Source organism: Rhincodon typus, chromosome 2 (assembly GCF_021869965.1).
Source record: "Rhincodon typus isolate 14 chromosome 2, sRhiTyp1.1, whole genome shotgun sequence".
Taxonomy (NCBI): Eukaryota; Metazoa; Chordata; class Chondrichthyes; order Orectolobiformes; family Rhincodontidae; genus Rhincodon; species Rhincodon typus.
This window is the reverse complement of record NC_063333.1, coordinates 125,440,126-125,454,733: the sequence shown is the minus strand read 5'-3', so window position 1 is coordinate 125,454,733 and position 14,608 is coordinate 125,440,126. Positions and strand designations below refer to the sequence as shown.

Sequence of the window (14,608 nt, the reverse complement as noted above, 5' to 3'; positions counted from 1 at the left end):
CTATATCATTTATGTATATAACAAACAATAAGTTGGTACTGGTCCTTGTGGTACACCATGGGACACCAGTTCCAGTCACTCAAACAGCCTTCTACTCTTCCCTTTGTGTCCTATTACCAAGCCAGTTTCTAATCCATCTTGCCACGTTTCTCTCAATTCCGTGTGCTTTAACCTTTTCAATCAGTCTCCCATATGGGATCTTGTCAAAAGCTTTGCTAAAACCCATATAAACTCATAGAGAGTCAGAGTCATACAGCATGGAAACAGACCCTTTGGTCCAACTCGTCCACACCAACCATGTTTCCAAATTAATCTAATCCCAAGTGCCTGCATTTGGCCCATTTGCCTCCAAACGTTTCCTATTCATGTACTTATTAAAATGTCTTATAAATGTTTTAACCATATCTCCATCCACCACTTTCTCTGGCAGTTCATTCCACACATGAACCACTCTCTGTATAAAAACATTGACCCTCATGTCCTTATTAAAACTTTCCCCTCTCTCCTTCAAAATATGCCCACTAGTTTTGAACTCCCCCACCCTAGGGAAAAGACCTTTGCTATTCACCTTATTTATGCCTCTCCTAATTTTATAAACCCTTGTATAGTCATCTGACAATCTCCTACACTCCAGTGAAAAAGGTCTCAGCCGATCCAGCCTATTTTTATAACTCAAACACTCTATTTCTGGAAACATCCTGGTAAATCTTTTCTGAACTCTCTCCAATTAATAATATCCTTCCTATAGCAGGGCGACCAGAACTGCACACAGTACTCCAGAAAAGGTCTCACCAATGACCTGTACAACCGCAAAATGACGTCCCAACTCCTATATTCAAAGGTCTGAGTAATGAAGGCAAGTGTGCTAAACGCCTTCTTAACCACCCTGTCTACCTATGACACAAATTTCAAACTATTATGTACCTAAACCCCTTGGTCTCTCTGTTCCAAAACACTACCCAGGGCCCTACTATTTATTGTACAATTCTTGCCCTTCATCAACTGAACTTCCCTCATCCACACACTTGATCACATGTTCAAAAAACTCTAAAAAAATTTGTTAGGCATGACATCTCTCTGACAAAGCCATGCTGATTATCCCTAATTAACCCATGCTTTCCAAGTGGGTATGAAATAGCTCCTTCGGAATTTTCTCTAGTAGTTTTCCTACTACTGATATGAGACTCACTGGTCTATAATTTCCTGCTTTATTTCTACCACCCTTCATAAAAATTGGAACCACATTAGCTATCCTTCAGTCCTCTGGCTCTTCTCCCCCCTCACCGTGGCCAGAGAGGAATTAAAAATTTGTCAGAGCGCCTTCAATTTCCTGCTTCACCTCCCATAGTAGCTTGGCATGCAATTCATCTGGGCCAGAGATCTGTCTTTTTTTAAGCCTGACAGAGCCTCCAATACTTCCCCATTTCTTATGTCAAACTGTGCAAGTTCCTCACAGTTCCTTTTGCTGAATTTCGTGCCTATGTTCTCCTTTTCCAGAGTGAAGACTGAACAGAACTATTCATCCAACACCCTTCCAATATCCTACAGCTTCACACACGCATTGCCCCATAATGAGTCCTACTCTTTCCCTGGTTAACCTTTTCACTGTGATTTATTTATAAAATATCTTGGGATTCCCCCTAATCCTGTTCGCAAGTCTTTCTCATGCCCCCTTTTTGTTCTTCTAACTGCTTTCATTAGTTTCCTTCCACATTTCCTATATTCCTCTAGGGCCACAGCTGAATTGCTCCCTTTGGACTTGCTAAAAGTCTTTCTCCTCTTTCTCATCCAATCCTGAATTGTCCTAGACATCCAGAGTTCAATGTTTCTACATTTCTCTCTAAAGGGTACATGTTAGACCTGTACTTTTCTGGCTCCTTTTTGAATGCCTACCCCCAAACCCCCCCACTCCCCAACATAGCTTTGCTGTAGACTTACACTCAAGGAGTTCGCATCCTACAGTAGCCAGATCCAGCTTTATTGTACTGTCTCCTCCTCCTCTCTTGCACCACCCCGCTCCACCTAAGGAAAGTTGTCTCTTGCAGGGCATGTTTCTCCTTGTCCAGAACAAATTTGAACCATTCTGTGTTGTAATCGCTATCACTAAAATGATCCCCCACTGCTACATTGAACACTTGTCTGGCTTCTTTCCCTAGAACCAGATCCATCACTGCGCATCCCTTGTTGGGCTTTCCACGTATTGGTACAAAAAAAACTCCCCGGGTACATGTCAAGAAATCCTCCCTTCCCTTCAAACCCCACCCACCTCTAAACCCTTAACACTAACTATCCCGATTTATGTTGGGGAAGTCGAAATTCCCTAGTATGGGAAGATGGTCACACTTTAGATTAGAAGCTAACTGGTATTGAGAGCTATCAGGCAGTCTAAGAAAACCAGCAGGCAGTTCAGGATTCCCCTAAGTCTATCTTGCTAACTAATATGTGTTCCATTTTAAAAACTGGTGAGGGCAATAGTTTCTCAAGGGAGTGCAGCCAGAGCCAAGCCCATGGCACCACAGGTGACTCAGCTGTACAGGGGAAGAGGAAGAAGAATGGAAGAGTAATATTAAGAGATTTCATAATCAGGTGATTAGATAGATGGTTCTGTGGCAAGAACATGACTCCAGGATGGTGTTGCCTTCTTGCTGCCAGAGTCAAGGATGTCACTGAGCAACTGCAGGACTTGCTTCTGGGCAAGAGGGATCAGCCAGAAGTTGTAGTCCTCTTTGGGAATAGGTTCTGAAGGCTGACTACAGAGAGTCAGAAAGGAAATTAAAAAGTAGGATCTAAAGAACAGCAATCTCAGGATTACTCCCAGTGTCATGTGCTAGTGAACATAAGAATGGGAAGATTGATCAATTGTTAGCTTTATTGTCACATGTACTCAAATGAATACAGTGAAAAGTTTACAAGTCATCATTTATGGTGCCATCTTAGGTACAAAGGTATCTAGGTACAGATTCTTAAGTGCAAATTCTTTGGGGAGGAAAAAAACTAGAAAAGTTAAGAAATAAAAGCCATTGCAAGGCTGCCATGCTGAATCCGTGCTGAGGCCATGAGTCCAAGTCCATGTTGAGGCTGGGAGTTCAGGAAATCACCAAGAAGAAAGAAGGAAATAAAAACACAAAGTGAAAAATGGACGCAGCAGACAAGCTCCGGCTGAAGAGTCCTACTCCGCTGCTATCTTGGGAGGATATGAACAAGGTGGATACATGGCTAGAGAATAAGTATAGAAAGGACAGCATTAGATTTCTGAGGAATTGGGACAGGTTCTCTGCAGGTGGGACCTCTATAAACTGAATGGGTTGTACCTTCCCAGTGCTAGGACTGATTCTTGCAGGGAAATTTGCTAGTGCTCTTGGGGTGGTTTTAAACTAGCTTGTTAGGGCAAGAGGAACCTGAGGGGAACTGAAATTGAAAGGAAGTAAATTTGGTAACAGGAACTCACAGATGTTGGGGAGAGTAGAAGACAGGAAAAATAAAGCCAATCATCTGTTTTGAAAGTGTCATTATGTCAAAAAGACAATGTTAGGGCATTCTATCTGAATGCACATAGCATTCACAATAAGATAGATGACCTCAAGGCACAAATAGAGATACAGGTTATTATCTAATTGCTATTACAGAAACATGACTGCATGGTGACCAGGACTGGGATCTGAATATTCAGCAATATTTGTTTAGAAAGGAAGTGGAGCTGTGCTAATAATAAGGGATGGGATCAGTAAGGGAGGGTCACAGATCAGAAGAAAAATGTGTGGAATCTGTTTTGATGAAGCTAATGAACAGCAAAGAGCAGCAGACATTGATTGGAGTATTTGGCTACCAAATTGTAGCTTTAGTGTAAGGTATGGTGTAAATAAGGAGATGACAGAAGCATGTAGCATGGGCAATATACTAATCACAGGTAACTTCAACTGGGCTCTGACTAGCTTGTAGTGCCTGACGTAGCTGAGCCGTCACCCACAAGGAGAGCTTCCTCTGGTTCAATATCCTCATCCTTCTGCTCTGACTGCTCCAGTTCTCCCAGCTCCTCAGCATCTATTCATGTCACCTTGCTGCCTCCTACAATTGTGAGAGCACAGCCTGCCAGGATGATGTAGCACACTCTGTACTGAAGGGTCCCTCGGACTGTTCCAAGCCGCAGGACTGCATCTTCTATCACTTCACCACAGCATCTAATTTTTGAAAATGCCACACCAGCTCAATGAGCAACACATTACATCTAAAAGGGGATGCTTGCTGTGCTCTAACTCCCTTCGCATCCCAGATCAAGACCAACCATTCCACTTTTATTACAATCATTAGATTGCATCGTCATACATACTTGACACAGATGCAGCAGTGTTACCCTTGTTCCACAGCTCCTTGTAAGTATCACAACTGTGCTTTTGGTCAGTGTTCGATGCATAAGCATGTTCACTGTGCAAACATTACATATGTTCAAATAAATGTGTGAAACGTAGCTGGAGTTGGCAAACATGTTTCATGTTTTAACATTCAGTAGATGTAAATCCTGCACTTCAACCATCTGATACTGACTGCCCATCGTGGGCATTGTCCCAACCATTTTCCAATTGCATTTGACAACGAGAGAACAACTAATGATGGCAGGGAACATAGTTCACATTAGACACCGTCATCACTGGGCCCCACATGGTCACCTGATACTACATACCCACTATACACATTAAGATTCCCTCCATCAGTATCCTTGTTCCCACCTCCAAAATATCCCTCTGTGTCCTCCCTCCCAGCCTTGATTCCCCGACCCACTTTGGCAGTAATCCCCTGCTGCACCTACAAGCCCTCCTTGACAGATGGACTCCAGGACTATGTTCATCCTAGACCTGCGAACACATTTGATGAGCAGCCCTTGACATGACTGACCAATCCCTGATCATTGTCTTTGCAGCTCCCTGACTGCTGGTGCTGGGCCTATAGGATGAACCAGTGCCCACTCCCTAGAGGGCAGTGGGACAGATTCCCTGACAGTGAGTGTCATGAGCTGATGACTGTAGATTGTGCCCCTGACTGATGATATCAGCACAAGCTGACAGACACCACCTCTGTCCCACCCACCAGCACCACCAACCACCCCCGCCCACCCAAATCCCCACCATGACTTAACTGAGGTCTACCCCTACCTAGTTCCTGACCAGGCCGTTTGGTTAATTGTAAGTGGTGTGTTTGCCCCATAGCCAGCTGGCACTTGCTGTAGGTGTTTTCAATGGTCACTTTATAAAACCAGTTTAATGAATCACAAGGGCTGCTGTAGCTTTACAATTTGAATATTTCATGTACAGTATAGTGGTTAGACAGAAAGAAACTGATTTCATTTCAATAAGATCTACTAAAACTTTGTGACACAGCAGCAATGTACATCCAATAAATGCACTAAGATATGAACAATATCCAGGCTTGGGCTGAGAAGTGGCATTGAACATTTGTGCCACAAATGCCAGGCAATGACCATGTCCAATAGAGACAATCTAATCACCACCCCTTGACATTCATTGGTGTTACCATCGTGGAATCCTGAGGTTACCACTAACCAAATCCTGAACTGGGCTAGCCACATAGAATACAGTGACAGACTACGAATCCAGCAGTAACTCACCTCCTGAATCCCTAAAGCCTGTCCGCTACCTACAAAGTACGAGTCAAGAGTGTGATGGAATATAACCCACTTACCTGGATGGGTACAGCTGCAACAACACAAGAAGCTTGACACCATTCAGGGCAAAGCAGCCAGCCTCATTGACACCATATCCACAAACATTCACTCCCTCCACTACCAATGCTCAGTTGCAGCAGTGCATACCATCTACAAGATGCACTGCAGAAATTCACCAAAGCTCCTTAGTCAGCAGCTTCCAAACCCACAACCATTTCCACCTAGAAGGACAAGGGCAGCTGATACAAAGGAATACTGCCCTCTGCAAGTTCCCCTCCATGTCACTTGTCATCCTGACTTGGAAATATATTGCTGCGCCTTCAGCGTCATTTGATCAAATCCTGAAATCCCCTCCCTGTTGGCATTGTGGAGGTACCTGGAGCACATGGACTGTAGCTGTTCAAGATGGCAACTCGCCATCACCTTCTCAAGAGCAGGTAATAAGTACCGACTCAGCCAGTAATGGCCATATCCCACGAGTGAATTAAAAAAGAGCTTTTTAAAATGCTGTTGGGAAGGCTGGCACAATGCCACGTGAAGGCATCAGGTTATTTGCCATTGCTTTCCCACTGCCGTACCTTGTCGGACAGGTAAAGTGGCAAATGGCCCACCAACCAGAGCTCAATTAAGCCACTTAAGCATTAAGGAGCTCTTTCCTCACCGTCCGCCACTGCACAACAAGATCCCAGAAGAGATCCAGATCTTTCTTTTTCTTATGCTAATCTGATGAAGATCAAACACTATATATTATCCTAAATGCTTGAGGCATAATAGTAAAAGGAAAAGCATCTGGAGAAATCTTCAGCACTTAATGCCTGGTTGAGCATGTTTGGATTGCCAATAATGCAAACCAGTGGGCTGACCGCATTCAGAAAAGCCAGGTCTACCTGCAACTGAACATTGTACCCCGTCACCAAAAAGTATGTGCTTTATTTTATAAGGACTGACAATCACACTCAAATTGCCACTCCCTCCTATACTTTTATGTTAAAGAAGTCCACATTTCTGTCAGGAGATTCTGATCAGGGCTCTTTCTGAAATGTGGAGCGCACTATAAATCTGACATGTGTCTCATGGTGTGGGATACTTAGGGGGAAGTCAAACCTTATCCTTTTCTCATAGAAGTAGTTGTTGTATTCTGTGATTTAGATGTCTAACATCACAGATACCCTTTGACAGAAGCTGTCAAATTAATAAGTGGATAAGGTAGATGTGAAGTTTGGGTGCGAAGAGGATAGGGTGCAAATTGATAGTGTGCCAGGTGGTAGGGATTGGGATGCCAGGTATGTCAGAGGTAGTGTACTAGGTAAGCAGGGTCTACCCTGATGTGTATGATATTAGGGCTCAAGATGTGAAGCGGGCCAGGTCAATGATGGAGCATTTGGAGTGGGCTGTGTGGTCAGGCAATTTTTAGTGTTTTGTGGGACGTCAAATTCAGTGGTCGAGAAGGGGCTATGTAGCATCCAGTGCAAGTGAGGAGGTGACAGGTTCTGGGGGAGAGGGGTTTTGGGTCTGGTGGTGGAGGGACACTGGGTTGCAGGGGGCCAGGGAGGTGTTGTATCCTAAGAGAAAAAGTGACTGGTCAGGGTCTTGAGGGGAGGGGAGGGGGTTGAGAGGTCAGGGGAGATCAAGTTTGGGGTCTGTGGTAAGTTGGGAGGAGATCCATTTAATAGTTACCCAGGAGTGAGACTAGGTTTTAAGTTGTCTAACTTGTCTTACATAATTATTTACTTAACAGCAGCAAACTCCTCCAAACTTTCAAATTCGAATGGATACTTCCAGAGGGTATCAAGCATAGGAGAATTTCCCACTGGAATCTGCAATTACCTGAGGAATTTGCTGTCTGCTACATCAAGCATTCTACAGACTTTGATGCACAACTGCCATCCACCCTGCAGAAATGACTATCTCGCCATCAGAAAATCTGGGCTTATAATTTTTTAAAATACCCCCCAATATGCATACTCCTCCTAGCTCTGTATTATAGCTACAAATGAATAACAGATGCCCTGAAATTTTCTAAGGAATAACATTTTTGATTTTCATTTCATAGTTCTCCAAAACAATTTCCGTGACTGTCGCTATAATCTCTTGCATTACTTCTGACAGAATGCTGCTTTTTACTGCACTAATATCCAAACAATATCATAATAAGCTAAAGTTATAACGAAAGTAAGATGAATTATTTTGGCATCATAAGTACAGACTTGAGATGAATCGAGAAATTTATCATGTTTTCCAAACCAATCGGAATTGCTCATATTCCAAAGGTTCAAAATCTTGTTTCAACCTATTCACCTTATTCTGAGCAAATGATTTTGTGCACAAAATAAAAAGTTTTCCCTTACCATTTTAGTAACAAAAATGAATTAGTTACTCATTATGAAATCTGTTCAATATCCACATAATAGATAGCAAAAACAGGTACTGCAGCTGCTACACTCCCATGACATTTAGAACTTTGTCAATTTCCTCCACCATTAGCATATTGGAGGTTACTGCTGAACAAGCAGCAACACTAATACCATAGCTATAAAAGCAGGGTCAGAAATTGATTACTCTGGAATGAAAAGTACAGTTCTTGATCTCTCAAAAACATCTACAAGCTTTAAATAAGAATTACATTGTAATATTACTTGCCTGGATCAACAAAGCGACAACATTAAGGAAATTTGACACCATCCAAATCAGGGCAATTTGTTTGACAGACACCTTTATTTTCTGATTGATGCTCACTCCTCTAGTACTCAATAGGTAAAGTATTTACCATTGACAATGTGTAGTAGACTGTCATGGTTATCTGAACAGCATCTCTCCCTTACCATTTCTACCACGAAGAACGTAAAAGACATGCATCCTATGATCATGACTATCTCCTAGTAGCTCAACATCCAGATCTGCATTAATGTTGTTGTTCTATCATCTTCAGCATTAACACCAGGACTGCAATGGTTCAAGGAGAAGCCTTAAACATATCTTCACAGAGCAACTAGGATTAGGTAATGAACGCACTCTGCTAATATCACCGACATCCTAAAAATAAAATAAACACAACCAAAAAGGCTAAAATTGAAATATCAGAAATCTTTAGCGCATGAGGTTTACACTCTTTATACAAGTGAATAGCAACTCTCAGCATCTTTCTGTGTTGGTTGTGAGGCCTAGTGAAAGAAATTTACAACATGGCAGGAGGCAGTCCAACCCTTTGTTCCTGTCTTGGCTGGTTTAAAAAAAGTAGTGGTGTTTAGTTCCACATACACTGCAAACCTCATCCTCAAGTGCCTCTCTATCTCTCAAATTATTTATGAAATCAGCTTTTGCCATCTTCTTATATTGAGCAATACAGATTCTGACCACTCAGTAATGAAATTTCTCATCTCCTCTCTAGATCTTTTTCTCAATGAGTTGAAGTATTTCTAGTTATTGACCTCTTGCCAGAGTTCTGCAATTTCTATCTGCTTGATCAATATCTCTCAGCATCTCAAAACACTCTATGAAATAAACTCTTAATTTCTTCTTCCAAATAAAAAGTCCTAGTTTTCCCACTTCTCCACATAACTGAGTCTCCTTGTCCCTGGTAGCATCTTAGTAATCCTCCTCCCTGGTAACATCTTAGTAATCCTCCTCTGAATTCTTTCCAAGATTACTTTCCAATTACTTTCCTGAAGTTTGATATACATAATTTCCCATGATACTCCTGCTGAAGCCTAACCAGTGAATTTGTGATCTGAGATTTATACATTAAACTGATCATTTGTATTCTCTTTCCACAATGGCGTTCTGTCATTGAGATTCATCCAGACTATTCGTTTGCTTAAAATAAAACTGTGGTACATTCAAATATTATGAATATTTGTCCTACCTTCATAGAAATCAGAGGTGCACAGAGTTGTACCAATGATGGTGTCAAATTGATTGGTTTCTTTGCTGCAGTTCAGCAGTTCCTGAACCAGACATTCATTTAGTACTGTGGAGTAAGGCTTGATCGTCCCCATTACATTCTGTTCAAAGTGTGGTTGGAAGCAAGCATCGACTGAGACTTTGCTGATCACAACTGTGCCTGGCTGCAAGCCTGAGAAATGGAAAAAAAACAAAAATTGAAATCCAATACAATGAACATCATTTATAAATGCTGTTATGTTCTATCTACCCAAATCCAGGTCATTCCTATATATTTAAAAGATCAGTTCTAAAACTGACCTCTGGGGATACACTTTTTAGTTTGTTTTATTTTGAAAAATTACCATTCACTACTAATCTTTGCTTTGGTAATCAATTCTATATCCACACTGCCATTGCCCCATTAATCACATGGTCTTCAATGATGGTAAAATGTCCTTTTAGGCCAATTTATTTAATGCCTTTTGAAAGTTTACATACATAGTAACCAAAATTCCTTATCAACTATCTCTATTATTTCAGTAAAGAACACAATTAAATTTGATATATATAATTTACATTTAACATAGCTAAGCTGATTGTCATTTACTAACCAAAGCTTTTCCAAGTAAAATTTAATTTTGTTACAAATTATGATCTCTATTGCTCAATGTTGATCTTAGGCTAATTTGTCTGCAGTCACTGGCTTAACCTCTCCCACTGCTTTTTGAACAACATTTGTAACCATTGAGTCATAGAGATGTGCAGCATGGAAACAGACTCTTCAATCCAACTCATCCATGCTGACCAGATATCCTAAGTTAATCTAATACCATTTGCCAGCATTTTGGATCAGCATTTAAACCCTTCCTATTTACGTACCCATTCAGATGCCTTTTAAATGTTGTAATTGTACAACCACTTCCTCTGGCAGTTCATTCCATACATGCATCACCCTCTGTGTGAAAAAGCTGCCCTTTTAGTCCCTTTTATATCTTTCTCCTCTCACCTTAAACCTATGCCCTCTAGACTCCCCTACCTTGGGTAAAAGACCTTAGCTATTCACCCTATCTGTTCCCCCATTAATTTATAAGCCTCTATGAAGTCACCCCTCAGCCTCCGATGCTCCAGGAAAAATAGCCCCAGCCCATTTAGCCACTCCCTATAGCTCAAACCCTCCAATCCCAGCAACATCCTTGTAAATCTTTTCTGAACTCTTTCAAGTTTCACTGCATCTTTCTTATCACAGGGAAACCAGAACTGAACGCAGTATTCCAACAGTGGCCTAACTTTTGTTCTGTACAGCCACAACATGGCATCCCAACCCCTACACTCAATGGACTGACCAATGAAGGCAAGCATGCCAAAAATTTTCTTCATCACTCTATCTACCTGTGAATCCACCTTCAAGGAACTATGAACCTACACTCCAAGGTCTCTTTGTTCAGCAACATTCCCCAGGATCCTACCATTAACTATATAAATCCTGCCCTGGTTTGCCTCACCAAATACAACATCTCATAACTATCTAAATTAAACTCCATCAGCCACTCCTTGGCCCAGCCACCCGTCTGATCAAGGTCCCATTGTACTCTGAGATAACCTTCTTCACTGTCTACTAAGCCACCTATTTTGGTGTCATCTGAAAATGTATTAACCATTCCCAAATTCACATCCAAATCATTATATAATGACAAAAGCAGTGGACCAGGCACTGATGCTTGCAGCATACCACTGGGCACAAGCCTCTAGCCTGAAAAACAACACTCCACCACATCCTCTGCCTTCTACCTTCAAGCCAATTTTGTACCCAAGTGGCTGGCTCTCCATGGACTCAATGTGATCTAACCTTGCCAGCCAGTCTACCATATGGAACCTTATCGAATGCCTTGTTGAAGTCCATAAAGACAATGTCCACCACTCTGTCTTCATCAAACCTCTTTGTCACTTCTTCAAAAAACTCAATCAAGTTAGTGAGATATAATTTCCCATGCACAAAGCCATGTCGACTATCCTTAACCAGTCCTTGCCTTTCCAAAATAAATCCTGTCCTTCAGAAACCCCTCCACCAACTTACCCATCACTGGTGTCATGCTCACTGATCTACAGTTCCCTGCCTATTCCTTACCATCTTTCTTAAATAATAGCACCACATTAGCATTCCTCCAGTCTTCTGGCATCTTACCCGTGGCTATGTATGCTATAAGTATCTCAGCAAGGGGCCCAGCAATCACTTCCCTAGCTGCCCACAAATTTCTGGGGACACACCTGATCCAGTCCCTGGGATTGTATACTAAAATTCTCCATGTCAGTTTAGAGTAATAAGCTATTTAGATCACTGCATTCCTGAGTGTAAATCACTTATCAACACAACACAAACTAAATTTACATTGATGTGTAACACTATGTACAGGGGACATGAGTCCATAAAACAAACTATTTTAATTTCAATATACAACCCTTCAGAACTGTGACATCACTACTCTCTCTGTTTTTTACACCATAATTCCTTTGGTAAACAGGGCAGTATCCCCATACACCAGGTGATTTTTCTACTTGCAGCACTGCCAACATTTGAAGTACTTTGCTTTGCCTACTTTCATTTTATGCAATCTCTTTACTTTTCTCCTTTCTGTTGACATTGGCTCATCCTCTTTTGAGAATAGTGCCAAAATAAATATGATCATCTCAGCTGTAGTTTATACACCTCCTTAACAAGATTGTCCTTATGATCCTGATTTTCCCTCACCATTCATTTTCCTTTGGCTACCTTTTTACTCCTTTGTGATATCCACTAATTTTTATTCATGCATTTGTCTTGACCCTTTCCTTTCTCAGGTCTGCTTAGAAATGCATAGTCAAACATATTTTACATGTAGCTCACTCGTGCCCTCAGTATACACTGTTCCACGTCAATGTAGTCAATATAAGTTTTGTTTATCTATCCCAGCACTGTACTTTACGGACATTACTGTATTTCAAAATCAGACAGATTTAATCAGCACAGACATTCAGCAACATGTTTTGAAATCCATTTCTTATCAAAAATGTGATGTTGACATTTTGGATGTTAGAGTGACAGACAAAAACAAAAATGCAAAATCCAAACTATTAGATTTTCATAACAATGCCAGAAATCTGTGTAAATGTGCCTTTTCATATTCTTTTTTATAAGCAGTCATTTAACTCCCTTAAAAGTTCTTATGGGCTCTGCAATATTTTGTGTCAGTCCCTTATCAGTGAAACTTTGGTCAATGTTCATCATGGAAAAATTCTAATTCATTTCCTTGTGACCTCAAATGCAATAGCTAGGTATGAATGAACATTGATTTACAGTCACTTGCATTTAACAGTGAACAATACAGTAAAGCACAGTGAAAAGCTTCAATTGTCACTGCAATCCAGCACCATTTTGAATAGTTCAAGAAGAAAGAGATATAACTGAAAGAGAGTCTTTCTTCATTCCGCTGCCTTCACCATGAGTCCTGAGTCAGTCCATCAGCAACATCTGAGCTGCCACTCCTCCTCCACCGCCTGCACTGGACCAACCAACATAGGAGTCGTATCTCTTCAGGTGCTATCTGATCGCTGTTGGGCCCACTTCGCCGATGCTGCTGTCGAGTCACATGCTAAACCCATACTCGCCCTGCAACAGGAGTCCCTGGATCTGCTGTTACCTCACCAATAACCAGGAGCCCCTGCTCTGGGCCTACTGCGACCAGGAGACCCTGGTTCTGCTCCCCAGGCCACGAGTCCCCACTCTGGGCCTACTGTAGATATTCAAATGTAGATAAACTATTTATACAATATATACTTGCATTAATCTTCCAGTAATGTTTGGTAAACTGCCTGAGCAGTATGTTGGGTGCTGTAGCTGTTAATTAATGTTCTAGATGTCTCCCAGTCTGGAAATGCCACATGGAATTCCTTGTTGCGTACACTATACTTAGCCATCCACTGTCACTTTCCTTAATCTCATTGTCTTTTCTGTTCAATTTCCCATGTCTCTTATTGTTGTGCACATTAGCCTTAACTAGATCATGTGCAATCTGGCAGGGAGAAGGTAAGAAAACAGCACAAAGTACAATGCTCATTCAGAGAGCTGGCACAGACATGATGCCCTGAATGGTCCCTTTTTGTGTTGGAATACATCTGTGATTCTGTGATACAACTGCACCCTCAAATTTTGTAGTGCTATTGCATTGGGCAATAATGGAGCAATATCCAGCTGTTGTGATATATTACTTAACATACTTAAGTATTACTTAAGATTTGATATATTACTTAAGGTTTAAGGCAACTTTGTCCCAGCTCATCTTATCTCTCTTACTAGCTGTTGTGTTTAGAATTAATCTTACTAATTCTTAATCTTAATTTTCCAGAGTGTGATTTCTGACCAGAAACTGTCTCACCTATGCTGAAGTCTATTTTTCTACCCAGTCTGAACTTAGTAACTTCTAAATTTGTCACTGTTTTTTACTTTGCAATAAATGCTTAGAATCTCCTGTTTCCTCATTTCATGAAAATACCTCTGGCAGTATGATCTCCAATAAAATCATCACAGTCCTTCCAGACCGTATGGCTGCTCTGTCTTTAGAGAGAGAGAGATATATGATTGGTGTTGGTCTAATCTGAGAGTCACCACATCTCAGGCAAAGGGAGAAGTTGAGAAGGACAGTCCTTAATGGTAACCTCAGCCAGTGTGGGAATTGAAGCCATACTATCAGCATCACTCTGCATCACAAACCAGCCGAGCAACCAACTGAGCTAACTGACCCCTCCCAAATACCAGGATACTGTACCTATTCCACCTGAGGTTCCAATACGAAAGGCAACAACATCAGTGCACTTGGCATGATACAGCAACTTGATGAGCTCATGTAACATGATTGACATTGAGGGAATTCCCATGCCATGCTGAAAAAGAACAGAAATTCAAAATTACATATGTTTTCTTCATATTTCATCAAATTTTAGCCTCTGTCTCTATCAGAAATTTCAGAAATGTGTATGACTTACAGGGTTTGGATTTGTAATGTGCCTTTACTCTAG

General features: G+C 41.3%; 1 protein-coding gene across 5 annotated transcripts in view; it reads right to left on the bottom strand.

The window, feature by feature from the left end:
* The window catches only part of upp1 (uridine phosphorylase 1), a 72,565-nt gene that overhangs the window by 10,874 nt on the left and 47,083 nt on the right, over positions 1–14,608 (bottom strand). For all 5 annotated transcript variants that reach the window (XM_048612481.1, XM_048612518.1, XM_048612508.1 and 2 more), the window contains 2 exons: positions 14,359–14,473; positions 9,540–9,749 (listed from right to left, as the gene is read on the bottom strand). In XM_048612481.1, the coding sequence (XP_048468438.1) occupies positions 9,540–9,749; positions 14,359–14,473 (325 nt within the window). The remainder of the gene's footprint in view (positions 1–9,539; positions 9,750–14,358; positions 14,474–14,608) is intronic.